This window comes from Myxine glutinosa, chromosome 1, assembly GCF_964187855.1.
Source record: "Myxine glutinosa chromosome 1, kmMyxGlut1.1, whole genome shotgun sequence".
NCBI classification, from domain to species: Eukaryota; Metazoa; Chordata; class Myxini; order Myxiniformes; family Myxinidae; genus Myxine; species Myxine glutinosa.
Window position 1 is genome coordinate 187,381,956 of NC_136261.1, and position 23,701 is coordinate 187,405,656.

General features: G+C 44.6%; 1 protein-coding gene across 1 annotated transcript in view; it reads left to right on the forward strand.

The window, feature by feature from the left end:
* Nucleotides 1–7,731: 7,731 nt before the first annotated feature.
* SYVN1 (synoviolin 1) overlaps nt 7,732–23,701 on the forward strand; it is a gene marked incomplete at its 5' end in the record, with an annotated part of 59,275 nt that continues 43,305 nt past the window's right edge. The window contains 2 exon segments of the mRNA XM_078781284.1: nt 7,732–7,858; nt 8,541–8,640. Of these exon segments, the coding sequence (XP_078637410.1) occupies nt 7,732–7,858; nt 8,541–8,640 (227 nt within the window).

A 23,701-nucleotide genomic window follows, 5' to 3' on the forward strand; every position in this document is an offset into this window, starting at 1 on the left:
CTTGTGACAGTATCTGTATTTATAATCCGTAATGACGCACTGCTAGATGGTTCCTCTGGAACTTTGCAGGCAAGGCGGACGTGCATGGCGATGACGTCATGTTGTCCGCTCATTAGGTTGGAGAACCAGATTACAGATACCATTATATATATATATATATATTATTATATAATTATATATTATATATAATATATATATATATATATATAATTATATTATATATAATTATAATTATAATTACTAGGGCATGCCCGTACTATATATATATCTAAAATTATATCCCCCCCCTCTATTTACATGAAATGGTTTGGTCCATTCGCAAAGCCAAAGCGAACGGCTTGCGAGTACGGTGACAATCCCCCCCCTCTATTTACATGAAATGGTTTGGTCCATTCGCAAAGCCAAAGCGAACGGCTTGCGAGTACGGTGACAATCCCCCCCCTCTATTTACATGAAATGGTTTGGTCCATGAAATGGTTTGGGCCATTCGCAAAGCCAAAGCGAACGGCTTGCGAGTACGGTGACAATCCCCCCCCCCTCTATTTACATGAAATGGTTTGGTCCAATTCGCAAAGCCAAAGCGAACGGCTTGCGGAGTTTGGTAAATAAATCGCCATAGCTCGGTAACTACTTCTCCGATTAATATGAAACCTTGAAAAGGCACATCCTCAGGTCCCCAGCAATATACCTGGCAAGTTTCAAGTATATCGGACCCGTGGTTGTCGAGAAACAGCGGTCACAGACAAACACACACACACACACACACACAGACACACACACAGAGATTACTGGAATTATAGATAGACTAGGGCGTGCCCGTACTATATATATATCTAAAATTATATCCCCCCCCTCTATTTACATGAAATGGTTTGGTCCATTCGCAAAGCCAAAGCGAACGGCTTGCGAGTACGGTGACAATCCCCCCCCTCTATTTACATGAAATGGTTTGGTCCAAAGCGAACGGCTTGCGAGTACGGTGACAATCCCCCCCCCCCCCCCTCTATTTACATGAAATGGTTTGGTCCAAAGCGAACGGCTTGCGAGTACGGTGACAATCCCCCCCCTCTATTTACATGAAATGGTTTGGTCCAAAGCGAACGGCTTGCGGAGTTTGGTAAAGAAATCGCCATAGCGTGCACAAACGTGCAGGAAAGCGAAAGAATCGCAAATTAGTTTTAATTAGTTTTAAAACATAGTTTAACGCCAACATAGCGGCAACATAGTTTGCCAACGTGAAATAAATGAATACGCTCTCAAATGTGCCGTCCGAGGCAGAGTCTGTTCGCCACGTTCGGCACACGTGATGACTCGCTGCTCTCTGATTGGTTGAATCGTTTTTTGGACATAGCTCGGTAACTACTTGTCCGATTAATATGAAACCTTGAAAAGGCACATCCTCGGGTCCCCAGCAATATACCTGGCAAGTTTCAAGTATATCGGACCCGTGGTTGTCGAGAAACAGCGGTCACAGACACACAGACATACAGACATACAGAGATTACTGGAATTATAGATAGATATTATAATTATATTATAATATTATTATATATTATAATATAATATATATATAATATATAAATATATAATATATATTATATATATATTATATATATTATATTATAATTATATATATATAATTATATATTATATATATATATATATAAATATTATATATATATATTAATATTATATATATATATTATTATATTATATATTATATATATATATATATATATAATAATAATAATATATATATTATTATATATATAATAATATATATATAATAATATATATAATATATATAATATATATATATTATATATATTATAATAATATATATAATATATATAATATAAATATAATATATTTTATAATATATTATTTTATATAATATATATTTATATTTATATATTTATATTTATATTTATATATATTTATATATACTGTATTTATATATTTTTATATATATATATTTCTGACTTTATTATTTTTATTATTATTCTGACATTTCTTTTCCATATTTCTGACTTTATCACTTGGAAATCTATACATCTTATATTTCCCAGATTGGTTTGAACAACCAAAAGCAGAACAACCAGTCATTTTGTTTGGCAATAAACAACATTCCCGTACCAAGCTGACGTTCACGCACGGTGAAGTTAGACACAAAATGGCGCCACGAAATCACGTGACCAGAAATCTCGGGTCAGCGCATGGCGCAACTCTCTTTATACAGGGACTCTAACAACGACCAGAGAGGAAGTCCGCGTGAAGATTTCCATGGATACCAGAGGAGGAGAGTTTGGTGAGCAAAGCGGGGTGCCAGACTGTATTGAAGGCATGTGATATGCCAAGGGAGACGTCCGATTTCCTGTTTGGAATTGAGGACCTCCATCCATTGTTGAGACAGCAGAAGCAGCATGTTCAGAGCAGAGTGACCTGGTCTGAAACCAAATTGATGATCAGAGATCAAGCCATTGGAGAAGAGGAAGGATTTGATATCTGAAGCAATGATGGATTCTATGACTTTGCTGATAATTGGGAGCAGGATGATTGGTCTGTAGTTGCTGATATTGGCTGATTTCCAAGCTGATGGCAGATGATCTTGAGCAAAAGAGAGCGTGAAGAGAATAGAGACAGGGTGTGAAAGAGCGGCAGAGCAGGATTTTAGGACCCGTGGGCTGATGCCGTCTGGTCCAGTTGCAGAATCAGAGTCGAGGTTTGACAGAAACTTCTCCACCTTGTCAGGAGAGAAGGACACAGAGTCCAGGAGCAGCTGGGTTCGACTGGGTAAGGTGGGTACAGAGAGAGATGGGTTTGGGACACAAGGAGGCAAACAGAGTTGAGGCATTCGGCTTTGTCACGTGCGGTGTCAACTGTGTAGCCATTTGAGGTAAGGGAGGGGATGGAGGGGGAACAAACACCAGAAACAGATTTGACCAGACACCACCAGGATTTGGAAGAGGGAGACAGGTTTGAGAGTTCAGTTTTGAGAGTTGAGAGATAGTGCTTTCTGGCTTTCACACGGGGAGGGGAGGGGAGAGGTGAGGTGGGAGTTTTGTGGGCGAGGGGGGAGATTTGAAGGGGAGTGGCAATGGGGAGATTTGGAGGGGAGGGGCGAGGGTGGAGAATTGAAAGGGAGGGGGTGAGGGGGGTGTTTAGGAGGAGAGGTGTGAGGGTGGAATTTAGAAAGTGGATGATTCATGAAAAAGGAACATTTGTTACAAACTGGGTTTATTGTGATTTTCAAGTCGGAGATCCGTTTAAAAACGATAGAGGAGTGGTGGAATGAAGGTAAGTTTAGAGAATGTAGAAAGGAAGGACTGTAAGAGTATGAATTTTTTTTGAAGTGGAATGAATTGAAGAGGATATTGAAAAAAGCCTTTTAAATAGGAAGAAAAACAGTGTGTTGTAATAAACCACTGAATAAAACACTGCAGGGGGAAAAAAAATGAATGAATGATCGTTTTAAGGCCATTTTCCCCGCTATAGCGAGGATTAGCCTTGCGGGCCCCATGACAATCATGGTTCCCTGTTTGAGGCAATGTTTTTATGGCCGGATGCCCTTCCTGACGCCAACCCTTAGTCGCCTCTTACGATGCGCAGGGATACGGTGTACCTATTCTAAACCGAGGTACACACCGGGAAAGGGGAAAAAGGGGAAAAAGTTTAAATATATTTAAATGATATTTTAACAAAACCGTGAAAAACAATCTGGGAAAAGTCCCTCAGTGAGGATGTGGATTTGAGAAAGAAGGCGTAAGGGTTGAATCAGTATGGAGGAAACTAAAGTTTGAAATGCTGTAGAGGTGGAAGAAAAAGGAGGTAAAGGGGCCGCTGGGCACAAGGCGAGACAAGTGAGCGAGACAACAAGCACGTGTCCGCGAGGAGAGAAAAATTAACTAAAGCAATTATTATTATTATTATTATTATTATTATTATTATTATTATTTTGTATTTAAAACTTTAGACAAAGGGTAAGATGGTTGTGGGAGGTAGGGGGAGAAAAGAAAATCAAAGAAACATGCAAATACAGCGAAGGAAAGAACTTGTATTCGCAAAATACCGATGGCGGGAGGGAGCCTAGAGAGACCAGGCCGCGCACAAGGTTCGAACAAAAGACGACTAATTACACGCAAGTTTGCAATAATTACAAAACCAAAACTAACTAGAAACGCACAATAACACATATACAATAAAATAACTAGTCGAAATTTGACAAAGATACGAATGGGAAAATACTCGAACTTCAATGGCGTGGAGAGATTGAAGCAAGCCTCCTCGCTCGAGGGAGCAGAAGTGGAAGTCGAAGTCGAATATGCATCTGCCCCACTTTCGGAACCCTGCTGAGAAAAGGGAGGGGGAGAACCGAGTAGCTCCAACCTTTGTCTTAAGACCCTTAGTCCCTCTGGCAAGTTTGTTTCAGATTGAATAAGTAATGACTGAATGCATTGGCCACAGACCTGCAGAGACAGGCAAACATCAAATTGCACATTTTAGTATGAAGACTCTGTTGCAGTTAGGACCAATAGTGGTAGGAGAGTTAAGATAAGTTATAAATTTCTCTTCCTTAGCCAGAGGGAGGTCGGTATGTTGTCAGATGTTTTCAATGAGTGGGGTACAGGAAGAGAAGAAGTTGACTCCCCCCTTGGCCCTCCCCTTTAAAACTCCCCCCAACCCCTCCCCTTCAAAACTCCCCCCCAACCCCTCACCTTCAAATCTCCCCTGCCCCCTCCCCCCTACCATCTTTCTCCAATTCTCACCCCTCCCCCCTCCTCCTCAAAGCTGCCTCATCCCCACTTCGTCTCCCTTCTATCTCATACCTCCACCTCCTCCAACCTTCTACTTTGCTCTGCCCCCCCCCCCCTCAAACAACCCCTCAATGTGCCTCATCCCTTCATCATTAAACCTTTTGTCCTCCTCATCCTTCCCTGTCTCCTAACTCTTCTGCAATCTCTGACACACTATCGACAGCTCTCCCGACCTCCCTCTCTCACCCTTCATCTTACCCTACCCCTCCCCTCCCCTGTCGTGCACCCGATGCTCCCCCTCCCTCCTCCTTAACGGTATGGACCTCAAACATCCGGGGCCTTCGCTCAAGGGGACCATCACCTTTTCTGCTATGATCGAGTTAAGGCAATCAGCCTTCGCATGAGCAGTGTTCATTTTGATCTCATCCTTGAAGAACAAAAGAACAAATGAGTGTTTCAGAAACAGACAACCAAATCACCAATTTTTTTGTGGATTATGAAACGCTTAGTTTGGACCACATGTTCTTCTGATCCTGCAGATGTTACACGTCTGAAGACGGCAACCTAATCATAACGGCTGTGAGCTTTTTGGAGAGATTGCAGGTTCCCATTGGTGAGGCTTGCTTTCCAGGAGGAAAATGCAAACTACTTTCTGGCAATTTCCTCGCTGCATGAATTGTTGTATTGGGGATGATGTGTTGAGCTGGATAGCTGGAGGTGTTTTGGCATGAACTTGTCGAGGAGAAAGACTAGTTTGTGAGACATTATTCCTAGGCACTGTCCATCTGGAGATGAAACATTTTATCAGTCACTGGAAGAGGAAGAGATTTAAGGTTACACCAATTTGCCTGATTAAACTGCTAGACATGGCAGTACTTCGGTGGTTCCCTGATAATCAACAAGGGAGACAGCTATTTTCAAGAACAATTGATCTGAGTAGTCAAGGGGAGCAGAGGACGAGAAGCAAAGTTTTGATGGGGGAAAATTGTACAAAATCAATCAAGTAAAGCAGAGTGGCAGTCAGTAGGGGACATTGATTTGTAATCCAACAGATTGGGTGGGAGAGGTTGGAAGTGTCGCAAAAGGTCTTGAGGGCAATTCCATGGTTAGTGGTGTGAGAGAATCAACACCAAGCCAGCTGGAATGGTGACAAGGAATGTCTTGGTGACACCCGGATAGGAATCACCCACCCTCAATGAAGCGGCTGTCTGTTTTTCGTTTTCGGAAAAAGATATAGACAGATAACAAAGGAATGATTTAAGGTGCCATGAAGGGGAGGAGGAAGAGTTTGGATGTCGAGGAGAGGGGAATCACGATTATCAGCAACTAATAAATTCTTCAACACATTCCCTATCGGTTCTACATAAATACCGTACTATTATGCTAGACATTTACGATTGGCATAACTAGGCTATATTACTCTCATTAACCCCTATCACATACCCGCAACTATTTGTGAACAGCCAGTCATCAGTTGCTTTGCTGTGTACAATGCCATGCTGGCATGCTACTTGTAATTGTATCGCTTGTGCTTAATCTGCAAAATAAACACAAGTTGGAACTTCACAAGCCTGCTGGGTTGGGCGTCGATTGATTAAATAATTTTTGGGTTTCTGACAATATATGATATACATTGCAGTCGATGATCTCAAACACTGGACATGATGCACATTTAAGGTACTAGTGGTCCCCTTGGTCCGTTGAACCAAATTTTCATTGGTCTTCACTTCTGGGTCTTTTGGGTCACTTGGGTCGTTTGGGTCCTTGAGGATTTTTGGGTTGTCTGGGTCTTTTGGCTCATCGAGTCTCTGTGTATTTTGGCTCATCAAGTCTCTGGGTCTTCTCTTGGGTTCTCTGGGTGTTTTAGATCTTAAGGGTATTTAGGGTCTCTGGGGTCTTGAGGATATTGGGGGTCTTAAAGGGTCTTCAAAGGTTTAAGGGGTCTCAGCAGTCTTGTGGGTTAAAAGGTACATTTCAATACTATGTAATTAATTAATTAATGGACGTACGTAATTAATACACAAAAACTATCACACACACACACACACACACACACACACCTCATCCATTTATAGTATATAAAAATCAACTAAATTAAATTCGACAGACAATTTGTTATTGTTAAATTGCACAACTTTGGCAAACCTGTTGTAGGCCGGTTGGGTGCTTGTCAAGCCTGTAGACCTTGCAACATACCTCAAACCATGGGTGGTGTAGACCAACTCACTCAGGATTAGGTGCAGATAACTTTAACATAATCCACGTTCAAGGTACAAAAGCAGCTTGTGGTTAAATTGGATGTAAACATGTTACATTTGACAATTTTGTTCATCTATGCTATCATCAAATGGGGCACAATATTTATGAAAGCTGCCTGGGAGCGCTATTTGTTTGTCTGCATGCGGAGACTCTTTGAAAGACTCACAGACCGATTACGATATCCTCTCCCATACCTTTGGGAATGGGCAAAGCTAATAGATGAAATTAATAGGCTGTGGATTTTTTAATTTTTTTTGTGGTTCATTGAATATCTTCCTGTAATTTTTTTTTTCCTTACAATGCAAACTTGATGGAATTCAAATTAGACATTCCTTATTGCCAATCTTTAAATTATATGAAAACTTTTAGCATTTTGCATCTCACTCCCCCTTTTTAGAGATTTCTCTACCTCAACTCTTTCTTGCTCATTCTACTTTTCTCTTATAATCATACAGTACTTTATTTATTTAATTTTCATCCAAACATCCTTTCCTGTTTGTGCTTTCCTTCCACTTCCCATTTCCTATTTCACCTTTTGCTTCCTCTCACCTTCCTTTTCCTTAGGTTAACCCTCCCCATCTTAACCCTTAGGTTAACCCCATCCTCTTGCATTTATGTAATTTGTACATGACTTGAACAGCTTCATTTGTTTGAATAATGGATGAAGATTATTATTTGAGCAAGTTTGTTTATTGCAAACAATTGTTTGTTCATGCAGTATGCCATCCTTCTAACCATGGTGCTGACTGTCGTATTTAAATACATTCTGCACTCCTTCGACCTTCGGAGCACCAACCCTTGGGAAAACAAGGCTGTGTTCATGCTCTACACCGAGCTCTGCACGGGTACGGGGCATGGAGGGTGGAAATGGACATGTTTGATGAGAAATATGTGGATCACCTCAAGCTTTCTGCACTTTTGCTTGAACACTGAAATAATCGGTTCACTGTGTTTTAATAACTGGCAAAATGATGAACTAACGATCTTAAATATTTGTGTAGGGACGGAGGTACTTGCAAAAATTTTTTTGAACAGCTATGTAATATATCAACCTTCAACATGACTGGTGATAAAATGCTTTTTTGTTTTTTTTGCTATAATTACCTCCACCACCTTGTTTTCACCTCTGTTTTTTTGCCTGCCTGTCGGTGAAAGGGATATCTCAAAAAGTTGTGGATGGATTCGGACGAAATTTAGTGGAGAGGTTGGGTGTGTGACAAGAACGAAATGATTACATTTTGGTGAAGATCCGGATCTGTTTTTAAAATTCCCAAGTGATTCTTCACCATTGAGTGATAGGGCCAAAAACGATAAATATCATGATATTTCAAAAACTTGACTTGTAAGGAAACTTTGAGTTGGGTAGGTGACAAGAACGAGCCGATTAGATTTTGGTTGAGGTCCGAATCCAGATCCGGCCTGTCAGTGGGATACAAAACGTAAACTGTTCAGCCTGGTGGAGGTATGCTCTCTACTGAGTGCCGTTGTAGTCTAAAGTTTGTTTTGATTGTCATTGTTGCTGTGTAGGTTTCATCAAGGTGATCCTTTACGTCGCCTTCATGGCAATTATGATAAAGATCCACACTTTCCCACTCTTCGCAATTCGCCCCATGTACCTGACCATGAGGCAAGTACCTTTGAGCAAATGAGAATTTAATGTTTGTGTTTTGTACGAGTTTGCTTCGACAGAAGCAATTGCATGAATGCAAGAAGTTGGCTGACATTCAAACCCGCTCACAACTGACATGCACAAGCACATCCTAGCATACCGAAGGCTACATATTCATTGGCATGTGTATACACATCCACAACTAACAATGTTAACCAACTTAAGAATGATGTAGTTATATGAATTTTTCTTGAAAGTGTAATAATGTTTCCTGCCTTTTATGGATTGGACTGAGCAGCTCCTTAAATCAACCTGGCGTTGCAGACGTACTGATATTAATAATATTCTATGGATTTTATCTGTATGATGCACACAATAATTGTCTTCCGTGTCCAAGTGTAGATCTGTGCAGCTTCCTGGGTCAATCCCTGAGTTTTATTTTTTTTTGTTTATAACTTTATCTTATAGGCCACCGTTGTGAATGTTTTTTAACAGTAGCATTACAGTAACCTTGTATTTTGAAAAAAAATCGATGGGAAGTTTGTTGATGTTGCAGAATGAAACCACGGAGATGAAAGGCGTTTTGCTCGTTGGAAGCTTTATTCTCATTATGTGGTCATAGAAATGGCCTGCTTAGCATCGTGTAACAACCTTCCGAAACACTCATTTGATTTACCCTCACTGCGTTCCATGGCCATTATTGAGAAGACCTCAACCGCAAGCCCATATGGGGATTTGCTTGGGTTAATCAATGTGCCTCAAGGGAAATGTTCATTTTGAACACTATTAAGTTGTTGTTGTTCTCCTCCGTTTCCCTTTATAAGGGGTGAGGTTTGAAGGTACCTAGCTCCTGCCCTGCCTTGACCACGATACTCCTCCACTCCCCTCTGTCCTCAGCCAATTCTCTCCAAACACCCCCACCTTTCTGATATCCCTCTTCACACAATTCTCCCATCTCAACCATGGTCTACCTCTTTTCTTCCTATCTTGTTTCCTCAACCTATCCGCTCTCTTTGCCATTCTCTTTTCCCCCATTCGCACCAAGTATCCAGCCCATCTCAGCTGGCATTTCACCAATCTCCACGTCAAGGTCATCTGCCCCCTAATCTACTCCCTCAGTCATCAATTTATCCTTCTATCCACCCTCGTCACTCCCTCAATCCTTGTGACCCAGTTGTACTCGCAAACCTGCAGCCTCTGTTGTTGGCTCTCTGTTAGTGCCTCCGTCTCCAGGCTGTAAAGGTAGGCTGACGTTACGCACGACGTCAGAACCTTTCCTTTCAATCTCCTTGAATTAATTGTCTGCCATTACACCCTCCATGCATTCACACCCACCAGAATCTTCTTCTGCACCTCTGCCTCTGACTTACCATCTCTGGTCACTATTCCACCCAGATACTCAAACACATTTCTTTGTCTGATCTCGTTCCCCTCTAACCTGATATTCATTTATTTTCTCTGCTGCCCAACCCACATCACCTTCATCTTCTCCATGCTAATTTCCAGCTCATGTTTCTCAAATGCCCCCTTCCACTCCCGGGTCTCCCGCAGTACTTCCTGCATCTCCTTCCCACTCTCCACCACAACAACCAGATCGTCCGCATACAATATCCTCCCCAGAATATCTTTCATGTTTACCTTCCTTCCTGCTTACCAGCTCCATCACCATGATAAACAGGAATGCACTGAGAGCACTTTCCTGCCTCAAACTGATGTTCACATTGAACTCCTCTGACATCCCAGGACCACCCAAAACTCTTCCCTTCATTCCCTTGTACAGGGTGGGCCAAAAGTCACTGAAGGTTTTCTTTTTTTTAATAACTTTTTTTTCTTCTTTTTTTTTCTTTTTTTTTTACGCAGAAAGAAGACCAGGGAGATACATTATGAAGAAATTTACCAATGACCAGCATGTGAAAATTGTTGAATTTTATTACTCCAAATCAATAATTCAAACTAAAAATAAAATTTCGCAATCATTTTAATGTTCCGAGAACAACCATCAGAAAACACAATTCGGAACTTGATTGCTCATTTTGTGTCAAAGGGGTCTGTCTGTTCATGACTCATGTTACGGATTCTCCCCTTCCGCTGTTGTGGTTTTCCTCCACTTGAAAGATTTCTGATTCTAGGTACTATTATTGTCTTCCAAAGGTTTATTGTTTATGAACAGTTATTAAAAGTTAAAAAGGTTAACTTAAAATGATACAGGAAATCGTGCCCCGGAAAACGAGGAGCGAAGAAGAAGTCGTGAGAAAAGACGGTGAAGAAGAAGAAGGCAGGAGGAGTGAAAACGAGGTTCTGGAAAAGCTCCATACCTCGCGTGGTCGAGCGTACATGGCGAGTGACCTTTGAGTCCTTGTAAGGAATCTCGTGCGATCGGTGTTATCGCTGGAGTTGTGGAAAAGCCTGCGAAGCCAGGTACAGGCGTGAGGTTCCGGGGAATCTTCGCCGTGAGGCCGCGGCTCGAGTGAAAGCCGTCCGCCATTTCGCCCTGCGCGTTGCCTTCATCAGAAAAAGGTTTTTGTCGCGTCGGCTGGGCTTATCCTTCGGTGGTTTGCCGGGGACGGCTGTGCAATAAAGCGGCGTTTGAAGATTGCACTGCGGTTCGCTGATTGAACGGTGCAGGTGCACGTCAGGATCGCATCTTTGGGAGTTCCCTTTCCACTGCCCGTTTGCTGTTAGTGTGGATCACGTGACAGTCCACGCCTTGCCTACATCTCCTTACTCGCCATCACCCCGTCGCCTCATCTCAGTGGAGTTATAGAGACATTGAGAAGGGCTCAGTTTCAGTCCGTGAGGGGGTGGGGGGGGGCAGGGGGGGGGGTGGTACCGTGAGTTTGAGCTAGGTTACCCTCTTAAGATCTTGATTGAATGGTTGATTGCCACCATTGTTATATGGTTCTTCTTGTGTGCTTTTAATATATTATTTGTTCATTGACAACCAAGGGTGTGGTTTCCTTATTTATTTGATTGTTTCATTTGAGGGTTTCATGAATGGTTTCATCAGTGATGGATTTTGAAACTGAATAACTATTCTTTCTGCCGTGACCCCTCTCGGGGTTCGGGGGTATACCGAAACCAGAAGGTCGGGGAGGAACACGTAACAGAAATTGGGGGCTCGTCCAATTGACTCGTGGGCTCGAAATTGGGTCTGCGTCCGGGATATAAAATTCCCTAAATTTAGTCCGGGAAAGAATTCCCTAAGATTCCCAAATTTTTCCAAAAACAAACAATTTTTTTATTTTACATTTTTTGTGTGAAGTTTAACAGGTGTTAACAATAGTCACCATGGAGTTTGACGCAGAGAAGTTTGCAGTGACCCCTAGTGAAGCACAGTTCAGAGCGTTAGTAAAATCGGACCTCTTGAAATTGGCCAAACATTTTAGCTTGGAGGTCCGAACTAATATGAGGAAGGCAGAGATGCAGACAGTGGTGATACAATCTATGGTGGGATTAGGAACATGGGAAGAGGTAGCCTGGGATTGGTTACCCGAGGAACCAGAAGATGTGGAGCTCCGGAAACTGGAGATGCAATTACTGAGCCAGGAAAGGGAAAAAGCAGAGGAAAGGAGAGCTGCAAGAGAACTCGAAGAAAGAAAAGCAGAGGAAAGGAGAGTGGAACGAGAACTCCAGGAAAGGTTAAAAGCAGAGGAAAGGAAAGCAGAAAAGGAAAGAGCAGAACAGGAAAGAGAACTCCAGGAAAGGTTAGAAGAGAAACAAGCAGAAGAAAGGAGAGTGGAAAGAGAACTCCAGGAAAAAAGAGCAGCACAGGAACGAGAACTCCAGGAAAGGTTAGAAGAGAAAAAAGCAGAGGAAAGGAGAGCTGCAAGGGAACTCGAAGCAGAGGAGAGAAAAGCCGACAGGGAGTTAAAGGACCGTGAAATGGCGCTTCAGCAGGAAATTAGACTCGAGGAGCTGGATGTAATGAAAGAACGGGGAGAGGTACCATCCATGCCGACTGGTTCGACACCTAGTCAGAACACCTGGGATGTTGGTAGACATGTGAGGCTGGTTCCACCCTTCAATGAAAAGGAGGTAGCCAATTTTTTTTCACACTTTGAGAAGGTGGCTCAACTGCTAAACTGGCCTGAGGAGTCCTGGACCATATTAGTGCAAAGTGTTCTGGTGGGTAAAGCTCAAGATATTTATTTGGCTTTACCGATTGACCAATGTGCAGATTATGAGATTTTGAAGAAAAACATTCTCAAGGCCTATGAATTGGTCCTGGAAGCTTACCGGCAAAAATTCCGGAATGCCAGGAAGAGGGAGAGTGAGACCCATGTGGAGTTTGCATGAATGAAAGAAACCATGTTTGACAGGTGGTGTGATTCCAAAGGGGTTGGGAAAGACTTCGAACTATTGTGACAATTGATCCTGGTGGAGGAATTCCAACAGTGTGTCCACGAGGACATTAAAGTTCATCTGGAGGAAAGGAAAGTACCAAAGCTGTATGAGGCAGCAGCCATGGCTGATGACTATGCCTTAACACACAGGATGGGGTTCCACAAACCGAACTTCTCACCTAGACCTAGCCAGGGGAGCTATGGTACATCAGGGGCAGAGAACGAAAATTAATGGGGGCGGCCTTGAGATGAATATGTGGACCACTCTAATACCACGACTTCTAGAACTCCGAAGACAGCAATTCCAAGGCAGCCTTATTCCCCGGGGGGCTCGAGACAAACCACGAGGTTCTCCTCCGGACCTACTTACGCTTTTTGCCATAAACCTGGACACTTGATGTCCCACTGTTATGCGCTGGGAAAGGAAAATCAGGAGCGGAGTTCGTCTAGTACAACTCCGAATGCAATGGCCAATGTGAGAAATCGCCCTCAAAAGGGTTACCAACCATTTATTTCAGAGGGGTTGGTGTCACTGGGTGGAGACCCGACTAACCGGAGAGCTCTTAGGGTGTTGAGGGACACAGGAGCACATCAATCTTTAATGCTGGAAGGCATCTTGCCATTGTCAGAGGAGACGGCAACTGGTGATAGTGTTCGTTTACAGGGGGTTGGTGGCTGTGTTAGAGCTCCCCTTCATGTCATCCATTTGGAGTCTGATTTGGTGTCAGGACCGGTCACCGTAGGTTTACAAGCCACTCTTCCTGTAGAGGGAGTATCTTTCGTTATCGGGAATGATTTGGCCGGTGGTCAAGTTTCTGGTAACCCGATGTTTGTTGAAAAGCCGAGTAGGAAGCGCCCTGAAGAGAAGAGGAAGTACCCTGAAACGAAGTGTCAGCACACGCAAGTCAGGGATGGAGGCAATATTGGCAAGCTCTTTGTAGGGGGACTGAACTTCAAAACAAAGGAACATGTTCTGGAGTCTGCTTTCAGCAAATATGGTCCGCTTCTGGAAGTGCTGCTGATAAAGGACAGGGAGACACAAAAGTCAAGAGGGTTTGGCTTTGTCACGTTTGAAGACTCAAAGGACGCCAGAAATGCAGAAAAGGATCTGAATAGCAAGGAATTGGAGGGTCGGACCATAACAGTAGGGAAGGCATTTCATAGGTGTTGAGAGGGCTTCAGAAGAGGACAACGGAGTCGTAGTTTTGGTGGTGGCCGCAATCGATATCATTAGGGAGGCTCCCAGAGTTACGGCAGCTCCCGAAGGAAGGATTATCAGAGTAGTGGCCGAGAAGGAGACCGATATTCATGGGACTACAGTGACGAGCGGTCCCACCGTAATTATTATGAAAGTTCGGAAAAGTTGAAGCACTGAATGCTGCGGAGCCGCCGAGCCAAGATTCCTACACGGATTAACCGTGAACGCCACGTTCCTAAAGGCGTCCATGTAGTGAACTTTCCTGCACGGACTAACCGTGATCTCCACGTTCCTAAAGGCGTCCATGTAGTGGACTTTCCTGCACGGACTAACCGTGATCTCCACGTTCCTAAAGGCGTCCATGTAGTGAATACTTCCAGGCCTCACCACCCAACCACCATGGAACCTGGCTTTCAGCTCGGCCTCCCGGGAAAAGTGCTGTAGATTTGCTTGACTTTGGGTTTTTGATTACTACCCCTTAACCTTCATTCAAAAGAAACGAAAAGTAAAATCAGAGGGTGATGAGATGGAGTTTGGCTTTGCAGGAGTCCAATGGGGAAATTGAACATGAAAAGGGCAGGGAGAATGTCGTGGCTGACGTTTTGTCCAGAGTCAATTAACTTTGGAAATCTCTGTGGGTTGTTCGAAGTTTGTTGCTTTATTTTTGAGATGTTGATAATTGTTGCTCACGGGAATTGAGTATTTGGGTTGTGAGTTTACTTTTGTTTGTTTAAAGAGTTTGTCTGCAAAGAAAGGTTTTGCTGTGTTCAACCTTTCTTTCTTGAAGGGGGGAAGTGTTACGGATTCGTCACTTCCGCTGTTGTGGTTTTCCTCCACTTGAAAGATTTCAGATTTTAGGTACTATTATTGTCTTCCAAAGGTTTATTGTTTATGAACAGTTATTAAAAGTTAAAAAGGTTAACTTAAAATGATACAGGAAATCGTGCCCCGGAAAACGAGGAGCGAAGAAGAAGAGGTCTTGAGAAAAAGGCGGTGAAGAAGAAGAAGGCAGGAGGAGTGAAAACGAGGTTCTGGAAAAGCTCCGTACCTAGCGTGATCGAGCGTACATGGCGAGTGAACTTTGAGTCCTTGTAAAGAATCTCGTGCGATCGGTGTTATAGCTGGAATTGTGGAAAAGCCTGCAAAGCCAGGTACAGGCGTGAGGTTCCGGGGAATCTTCACCGCGAGGCCGCGGCTCGAGTGAGAGCCGTCCGCCATTGCGCCCCGCGCGCTGCCTTCATCGGAAAAGGTTTTTGTCGCGTCGGCTGGGCTTATCCTCCGGTGGTTTGCCGGGGACGGCTGTGCAATAAAGTGGCATCTGAAGATTGCACTGCGGTTCGCTGATTGAACGGTGCAGGTGCACGTCAGGATCGCGTCTTTGGGAGTTCCCTTTCCACTGCCCGTTTGCTGTTAGTGTGGATCACGTGACAGTCCACGCCTTGCCTACATCTCCTTACTCGCCATCACCCCGTCGCCTCATCTCAGTGGAGTTATAGAGACATTGAGAAGGGCTCGGTTTCAGTCCCTGAGGGGGTGGGGGGGGGGGGGGGTGGTACCGTGAGTTTGAGCTAGGTTACCCTCTTAAGATCTTGATTGAATGGTTGATTGCCACCATTGTTATATGGTTCTTCTTGTGTGCTTTTAATATATTATTTGTTCATTGACAACCAAGGGTGTGGTTTCCTTATTAATTTGATTGTTTCATTTGAGGGTTTCATGAATGGTTTCATTAGTGATGGATTTTGAAACTGAATAACTATTCTTTCTGCCGTGACCCTTCTCGGGGTTCGGGGGTATACCGAAACCAGAAGGTCGGGGAGGAACACGTAACACTCAGCCCACAGTGGAAAACCAAAAACGAGTCGTACTCCAGAAAACATTGACCGTGTTAGGGAGAGTGTTAACGAAAACCCAGGAACATCAACTGATAAATGTGCAACTCAGCTTGGAATGGCAAGATCATCATTGCGAAGGATAATGAAGAAAGATTTCTTCCCTCTTTCCTTACAAGATTCAAATGGTGCACGAAATGTCACCTCAACATCCAGCAAATACACCAACATTTGCAACCAATTTGCAGCAACTCGTAAGGGAAGATCCTGATTTTTCCGAGGAAATTGCAGCGATTGATCAAGGAGTTTTGTCCTCTGTAATGGATCACGTTTTGGAAAGAGCAAGACTTTGCGAAGAAGCCAATGGGGACCATTCGCAGGACATTCTTTTTCACAATTGATCTAAAAAAAGCAAATTCCATGAATTAAACTACCATTTACAATTTATTTCATTAATTTTTTTTTTTTTTTAAAAAGGTATGAAAAGAAAAAGAAAACTTTCAGTGACTTTTGGCCCACCCTTGTACAGACTTGGCATTTAATATGGAATATTTTTTTTGTGGGGGTGAACTTACTTTTCAAGATGTTTTAGAACCAAAAGTTCATTGGAATTATGTTGAAATTATTCTAGATTTTGTTAATGTGACCTTTAAAAGAAACAAAAACCACATTTGACATTTCGAAACAAATAAATTGATCCTTGAAAGTGATGTTAACTGATATCGAACTCAATTCATGGACAGTACTGTGTTAAACTTCTGTATGTTTTCCAGAAGTATCTCTTTATTTTGCACATCAGCGAAAAAATTTTAAAATAAAAACAAAAGTTAAATTACGACTGGGATTACGGACAGTAAAATTACAGTTCAGTACGTCGTGTAACCCCCACGAGCATTCAGGAGAGCACGTACACGTTGAGGCATGCTGTTCATGAGATTTGCCAAGGTTTGGACAGGAATCGCTTGCCATGCAGTGACAATAGCCTGCTGCAATTCACGCACAGAGGTAGGCTGCTGGTCCAAGTGGTCGATTTGACGCGTTAATTCTGCCCCCAAGTTCTCTATCGGATTCATATCCGGGGACATGGCAGGCCACTCCATATGCTCTACACCACGGTCAGCAAGAAAGTGTCGGATCATGCGAGTACGATGAGGCCGTGCATTGTCATCTTGGAAGACAAAGTTTCCTCGAAAGGCTGCACGAGCAAATGGAAGCAATGTTTCTTCCAGAATGGCCCTGTACTTGAACTGGTTCAGGTTTCCATTCAGAACAACCAGGTCAGTTTTGCCCCCTGCATGAAAAGCAGCCCAAACGGTCACCCCACCACCTCCAGCTTGGACTCTTGGCACTATACAATCTTTGTTGTAGGCTTCATGCACTTGTCTGCGCACTCGGACATGGCCATCTTGACGATAGATCAGAAATCTAGACTCGTCACTGAAGATCACGTGATTCCAGTGTCCTGGCTGCCATTGACGGTGCTCTCTGGCCCACTGCAATCGGCGCTTGTGGTGTTGTCTGGTTAGGCGTGGCTTTCTCAGGGGACGCCTGGCACGATAGCCTGCTTGAACCAGTCGTTGGTTGACTAGCCTTCTGGATACAGGCACATTTGTCAGTTGCTGCCACTGAGCCCTAAGCCGATTAGCTGACTTGGTACGGCCATTGCGGACTAACCGGTGCAGCTGGCGATCCTCCCTCCTTGTGGTTCTGCGGGGACGTCCTGGCCTAGGTATTGGAGTAGGGACACCCCTCTGAGCATTTCGTTTCAGGATCTTTTACACCTGACCTTGAGTGAGGCCATACTGTTGAGCAATAGCACGCTGTTTCATGCCGTAATTTCGTAAAGCCACCACTCCATGACAAACAGCATTGTCGAGTTGATGGACCATCTCCAGAGGAAGCGGCAATAACTTTTGGAGACGTGCAGCAGTTGTTTAACACTAATACAGAACGCAACAACCCTTGTATACCCGACTGTGAAGCCAATCATCGAATGCACCTGTCCGTACATTTTGCCACACCACCTGTGATATAATCCTGTTGTTGACTTCTTGCTGCGACAGACAATCAGTGACATGGTTCTTTTAACAAATAAATCACCAAAGTGTGAAAGAAACTCACCAGATTGATATACTAAGTTAAGAAAGTAAACCCAAGTCAAGAAAAAATATATATTCCATATTAAATGCCAAGTCTGTATATCCCTTCCACCAATCTCACCTCTGCCTCCGGCACTCCCATCTGTCTCAGTGTCGTCATCACCATCTCTCTCTCGATAGTGTCGTAGGCCTTCTCCAGAGCCACAAATCCCAATGCCATTTCACGTTGCACCTCCAACCTCTTCTCCACCTGCTGTCTCAGCACGAACATCCCATCTGTCATTCCCCTACCCTTTCTATAACCCTGCTGCTCTTCTTCTATCTCCTTCGCCGCATTCTCCCTCGTCTTCCCAGTCAGAATCCACTCCAGCACCTTCTTGACATGACTAAAGAGTGTAATGCCCCTGTACTTCCCCAGATCTTGAACATCTCCCTTCCCCTTCCATATCGGCACAATTATCCCTTTTCTCCACTCTGGAATTGACCCATCTCTCATGCATTTCTTCAACAACCTCTTAATCCACCTGACTCCGACTTCTCCCACTGCAATTATCATTTCTGTGCACACCTCATCAATGCCTGGCACCCTTCCCTTTTTCATCCTCTTCAATGCATCCTCAATGCCAATTGTCAGATTGGAGCCGCACTGCGGACCTTGCTGAGCCCACAGGCCCAATGGCAAAACACAGCCCACCTCGCGGGACCCACGTCTTTTTCTGAGAGCATCCGGGAATATCGCGACATTGCGAAATAAAACATCCGTCATTATGTAATTTTAATGTGTATATATATATATATATCAGGAATAAGATTGGTTTCGAGTGATTTATTGGCACAGTTAGCCTGCTCATGGTCACTTGGAAGTTCCAATGCCACAGGGTTTCCCCATATTTTGTGAGATTGTGACTTGGAAAAGTTTCTCTGAAGTCGGTGACAGCATTATCGTGGTGGAGAAAGCATTAAATATTACGCTGTTTCGATGTGGGAATTCCCGTTTGCTTTTATGAGCAAGCAAATATGGGACAGAGTTGGGAGGGGGAGGTTGAGGCTTCGGATTAGGGGGGGAGGGAGTATTGAAGAGTTATCGTGGGGAGGGGGTCTTAGTGCTTTAAGTGTGGAGGGGATTGACACTTTAGGCTTGGGAGGGTGAGTATTTGGTGGTTGAGGGAGTGGGGGTGGGATATGTGACAGAGTTGGGAGGAGTAGGAGGCGTAGGTTGAGGCTTTGGATGATATGCCCCTAAGTGCCCCCAATGGGGGCTGATCGTTGTCCACTCGGACCAAAATGTTATTCAGAACCCAACCTTCAAGATGATACCAAAAAGTAAACTTTTGCATCCGGTCACGGATTTTCGAAGCTGTTCCACGATCTTCACGCACGCTCGAAGCTAAGTCATTGTCACATTTGTATTCTTGTCTAAACTGTTTATCTTACGTGTGTGTACCTTTTAAGTGTCCCTCGGAAGTTTTATCGGGGTTAATCTTTCATACCTGTAAAAAATAGTCGAGTATCTCGTGCCGCGCGCGGCCACGCGGCCTAGTTGTTGAAGCTTCCGACCTGGAGGCTTGGTTTCTCTCCGGGCATCCAAAGTGGTTATTTTTTCATTCATGTCTTTGTCAAATTTCAACTCATTACTTTATCGTCCATGCTTTATTGTTTGTTTATAGTTAGTTTTGGTTTGAATTTCCTGTAACTCGTAATTAATTAATCCTGTTCTGCACCTCATGTGCGGCCTTGTACCCCTGTCGGTGTTTGTGAACTTAAGTCCCCTACATCGTGTTTTGCTTGGCTCTCAGTTTTTCCCTTCTACACCGAACGTAATACTCTCTGTCTAACGTTTTAAATCCCCACCCCACCCCACCCCACCCCACCCCACCCTCGCCAAAAAACAACAACAACAAAAAAAACATTTATTTTTCCTTTCTCCACGTGTGCCGTTGTCTCATCCTGTACTTTCTGTCCAGGTGTATCGCGGTGCTTTTCGCCCCGCCCCCATTATCTCCTTGCCATCCACCTTTTGCCCTGTTCACGTGACTCGTGGTGGTCCCTCTCGGCCCTCCCCCCGTTGGTATTTTGTGCATATAAGATTGTTCACGGTTCTGTTTAAATATTATTTTAAATATGTTTAACCTTTCCCGTTCAGTGGTTTATTCAGTGGTATATTACAACACGCTGTTTTTCTTCCTATTTAAAAGGCTTTTCTCAATTTCCTCTCCAACTCATTCCACGTCAAAAAAAAGAAATTCAATATCTTATACGTCTCCCTCACTACATGGTCTAAATTCACATTCATTCCATCCCTCCTCCATCGTTCTGAATCGGATTGCTAACTTGAAAATCACAACAAACCCAATTTGTTATCAATGTTCGTCTTTCATTAATCATCCACTTTCTAAACTCCCCCCTTTCCCCTCCACTCTTAAACTCCCCCCTTGCCCCTCCACTCCTGAACTCCCCCCCTGCCCTTCCCCTCCTAAAGTCCCCCCTTGCCCCTCCCCTCCAAATCCCCCCCCTTGCCCCTCCACTCCTGAACTCCCCCCTTGCCCTTCCCCTCATAAACTCCTCCCTTGCCCCTCCCCTCCAAATCCCCCCCCTTGCCCCTACACTCCTAAACTTCCCCCTTGCCCCTCCACTACTAGACTCCCCCCTTGCCCCTCCCCTCCTAAACTCCCCCCTTGCCCCTCCCCTCCTAAACTCCCGCCTCACTCCTCCCCTTCAAAACTCCCCCCCAACTCCTCCCATTCAAATCTCCCCCCATACCATTCCTCTCAAATTCTCCCTCCTCCCCCCTCCTCAAAGTTGCCTCCTCCCCACCTCGTCTCCCTTCTATCTCATGCCTCCACCCCCCCCAACCTTCTACTGTCCCATGCCCCCCTCAAACAACCCCTCACACTGCCTCATCCCTTCACCACCAAACCTTTCATCCTCCTCATCCTTCCCTTTCTTGGAACTCTTCTGTAATCTCTGACACACTATCAACTGCTCTCCCTACCTCCCCCTCTCATCCTTCATCTTACCCTACTCCTCCCCTCCCCTGTCCTGTACCCGATGCTCCCCCTCTCTCTTCTTTAACGGTATGGACCTCAAACATCCGGGGCCTTCGCTCAAACCTGACTGATCTCTCCATACAGGTTGCTTCTGACAATCCAGACTTGATCTGCTTAACAGAGACTTTCCTCCTTCAAGATGTCTCTGATTCCTCAATATCTCTTCCTGGTTACTCCCTCTTCCGGTATGATAGACCTGAGCCTCGTCCTGGTGGTGGGGTGGCTATCTTTATCAAAAACTCTCTTCCTCATTCTCCTTGCACTGCCCTCTCTCCTCCTCACCCCCAGGAGTACCTCTGGCTATGGCTTCCTCTCCACTCCCACCTTTTGTTCATATGTGTTCTGTACCGTCCCCCAAACAGTGATGACTCAATTTACATTTCACTCTCTGACAACATGGACCAACTTCTATCCACTCATCCCAACTCTCTCTTCCTCATATGTGGTGACTTCAACTGTCATCATGCCACCTGGTTGGGTGTGGGTTCCTCTCTCACCAGTCATGGCACCTCAGCAAAGGACTTCTGTGACTCACTGGGATTGACACAATCTGTCAATTTCCCGACCCGGATCTCAGCCAATGGAGTTTCTTCTCTTCTAGACTTGGTTATGACAAACTTCCCTGCTAATGTCTGCTGCTCTTCTTCTGCTCCAATCGGTTCTTCTGATCATGTGCTTGTCAAAGTGGACATCTCTCTGGCCATTCTCAGAGAGCCTCCTCAGCGTCGAAGAGTCTGGCATTTCACTCAGGCCGACTGGGACGGGCTTCAAGCAGCCTTCAATCGTCTGGATTGGTCTCCCATCTCCACTGCCTCTGACATCAATTCTTCCTGGGAATTCTTCCAAAGCAAACTGATCTCTCTCATGCACAGATTTATCCCATCTCGTCTTCAGTTGTCTTACCCTTCCTCCCGTCCATGGTACACCGAATCTTGTGGTGAGGCAGTTGCCCTGAAACAACTTGCCTTTGCCTCTTGGAAGGCTAATCCAACTGAAGGCAATCTCAGTTCCTTCCACCAAGCTCGGAACAAGTGTGTGTCTACCCTCAGGAGTGCCAGGAAGCACTATCTCTCCTCACTCAAGAACGAACTCTCAAACCTGTCTCCTTCCTCCAAATCCTGGTGGCGTCTGGTCAAATCCGTTTCTGGTGTTTGTTCCCCCTCCATCCCCTCCCTTACCTCAAATGGCCACACAGTTGACATCGCACGTGACAAAGCCGAATGCCTCAACTCTGTGTTTGCCTCAAAATCTTTAGTCCCAAACCCATCTCTCTCTGTTCCCACCTTTCCCAGTCGAACCCAACTGCTCCTGGACTCTGTGTCCTTCTCTCCTGACAAGGTGGAGGAGTTTTTGTCTAACCTCGACTCTGATTCTGCAACTGGACCAGACGGCATCAGCCCACGGTTCCTAAAATCCTGCTCTGCCGCTCTATCTCACCCTCTCTCTGTTCTTTTCACCCTATCTTTTGCTCAAGGTCATCTGCCAGCATCCTGGAAATCAGCAAACATTACCGCTTTACACAAAAAAGGTGCAAAAACAGATCCTTTTAACTACAGACCAATCAGCCTGCTCCCAATTATCAGCAAAGTCATGGAATCCATCATTGCTTCGGATATGAAATCTTTCCTCTTCTCCAATGGCTTGATCTCTGATCATCAATTTGGATTCAGACCAGGTCACTCCACTCTGGACATGCTGCTTCTCCTGTCTCAACAATGGATGGAGGTCCTCAATGCCAAACAGGAAATCAGAGCTGTCTCCCTCGACATATCACGTGCCTTCGATACGGTCTGGCACCCAGCTCTGCTCACCAAACTCTACTCCTATGGTATCCATGGAAATCTCCATGCATGGCTTGCGGACTTCCTCTATGGTCGTAGTCAACGTGTGGCCCTGAATGGATTTCTCTCATCTCCCCTTCCTGTTCAGGCTGGAGTTCCCCAAGGCAGTGTGCTGGGCCCTGTGCTTTTTCTGGTCTTTATCAATGATCTCTCCGACTCTCTTGAAAATCCTCTCTATCTCTTTGCTGATGACTCCACTCTCTGCCGCTCCATTCCTCTTCCCTCAGATCGGCAGTCTGCAGCCTCCTCACTCTCTGAAGACCTGGACAAAATCACAGACTGGTCAAACAAGTGGAACATGTCTTTCAATCCTGACAAATCTCACACTCTTACTATGTCTCTCCGAAAAGATCGACTGGACAACCCTCCCATCTACTTTCTCAACAATCCTCTCCAAGAAGTTCTGTCGCTCAAGCTTTTGGGTCTCACTATCTGCCATGATCTTTCTTGGGAAAACCACATTTCCAAGCTGGCCTGCAAAGCCAGTCGCCGACTGGGCATCCTCCGTCGTGCGAAGTCCTTCCTAGGCACACCTGAGCTCCTCACCACATACAAGGCTTTCATCCGCAGCTCAATGGAATACTGTTCTCCCCTATGGGCTGGTGCTCCTGCCTCACACCTAGCTCGGCTTCACGCTGTTGAAACCAAAGCTTTCAGAATCATTGGAATCTCCCGCGATGAAGCTATCTCTGAGGGCCTTTCACTCACTCACCGCAGGC